Source organism: Physeter macrocephalus, chromosome 10, assembly GCF_002837175.3.
Source record: "Physeter macrocephalus isolate SW-GA chromosome 10, ASM283717v5, whole genome shotgun sequence".
Taxonomy (NCBI): domain Eukaryota; kingdom Metazoa; phylum Chordata; class Mammalia; order Artiodactyla; family Physeteridae; genus Physeter; species Physeter macrocephalus.
Genome location: NC_041223.1, coordinates 29,169,618 through 29,170,938, shown reverse-complemented (window position 1 = coordinate 29,170,938; position 1,321 = coordinate 29,169,618). Strand labels below are relative to the sequence as shown.

The 1,321-nt window shown below is 50.0% G+C and overlaps 1 protein-coding gene across 1 annotated transcript; it reads right to left on the bottom strand.

The window, feature by feature from the left end:
- Positions 1 to 203: 203 nt before the first annotated feature.
- On the bottom strand, positions 204 to 1,149 carry LOC102996261 (SUMO-conjugating enzyme UBC9-like). Its single transcript, XM_055087491.1, is given in 1 exon segment — positions 204 to 1,149. A coding segment is annotated over 1 exon segment (477 nt). The 5' UTR covers positions 1,130 to 1,149; the 3' UTR covers positions 204 to 652.
- Between the last annotated feature and the right edge of the window lie 172 nt (positions 1,150 to 1,321).

The window sequence follows — 1,321 nt, the reverse complement described above, 5'->3', positions numbered from 1 at the left end:
CACTGGGCGATTCGGCGAGCCGAGACTGTACCAGTGGCGGAAATGGAAAATGGCGCTTGCCCAACCCTCCCCAGGTGACCAGTAATTGTAGAGCAACGTTAGATTTGCAAAAATGTCACAGCAACACAGACAAACGCCATATAAACACAAAGGAAGTGATGAGGAAACGTGACGCTGGCTGACTGTGGATCTGAGACTCTTAAGCAACACAAGCTGGGCTCTGGGAGAGGAGGCGGCAGGGTGGGGCAGGTCTGATTTTCTGTTTCGTGCAGCCAGCTGAAGGCTAAGTGCAGCTCTAGACGGCATGAAGCATGCCTGCATCCGCGAGCAAAGGAACTAGCTCCTTGGGACTCACTGAAGTATAAAAGTTTATAATTTTACAGCAGTTGAAATACTGACATCAATATTAAAATAAAAGCAAGTTTTACATAACAATCAAAAATACAAAAGACTGAAGGAAGAGACCCTGTATGAAACACTGGGCGATTCGGCGAGCCGAGACTGTACCAGTGGCGGAAATGGAAAATGGCGCTTGCCCAACCCTCCCCAGGTGACCAGTAATTGTAGAGAGCAACGTTAGATTTGCAAAAATGTCGTAAACAAGTTCTTGCCACACCAATCCCTTCCTTTTTATGATGCCACAGGTCGCTGCTTATGAGGGAGCAAACTTCTTGGCTTGTGCTTGAACCCTTTTCTCGTATTCCACTCTGTTCTGGCAGTAGATTGTGTAGGCCTCTGCTTGAGCTGGGTCTTGGATATTTGGTTCATTTAGAAGTTCCTGTATTCCTAATAAGATCTGCTTAATCGTGATGGCCGGCCTCCAGTCCTTGTCCTCCTCCAGGATGGACAGGCACACTGTGCCCGAGGGGTACACGTTCGGATGAAATAACGGTGGTTCAAACTTGCATTTCGGAGGTGAGGATGGTTAATCGTCTTTGAACAGCATCCGTAGTTTAAACAAGCCTCCTTCCCACGGAGTCCCCGTCTTTCCGGGAATGGCGCACTCCCAGTTCATGAGGTTCATCGTTCCGTCAGGATTTTTTGTTGGGATGGCCACTAAACCAAACGCGTGGTCTTTTCTCCAAGCTTTCCTCTCCTGGGCGAGTCTGCTGAGGGCGATCCCCGACATGTTTGCGTCCTTAGGGCGGCCGCAGCCTGGCGAGCGAGGCACCATAATGTTTTTAACATGGAACTTTCCATTAAGATTTAGATCTGGGGCTTCCCTGGTGGCGCAGTGGTTGAGAATCTGCCTGCTAATGCAGGGGACACGGGTTCGAGCCCTGGTCTGGGAGGATCCCACATGCCGCGGAGCAACTAGGCC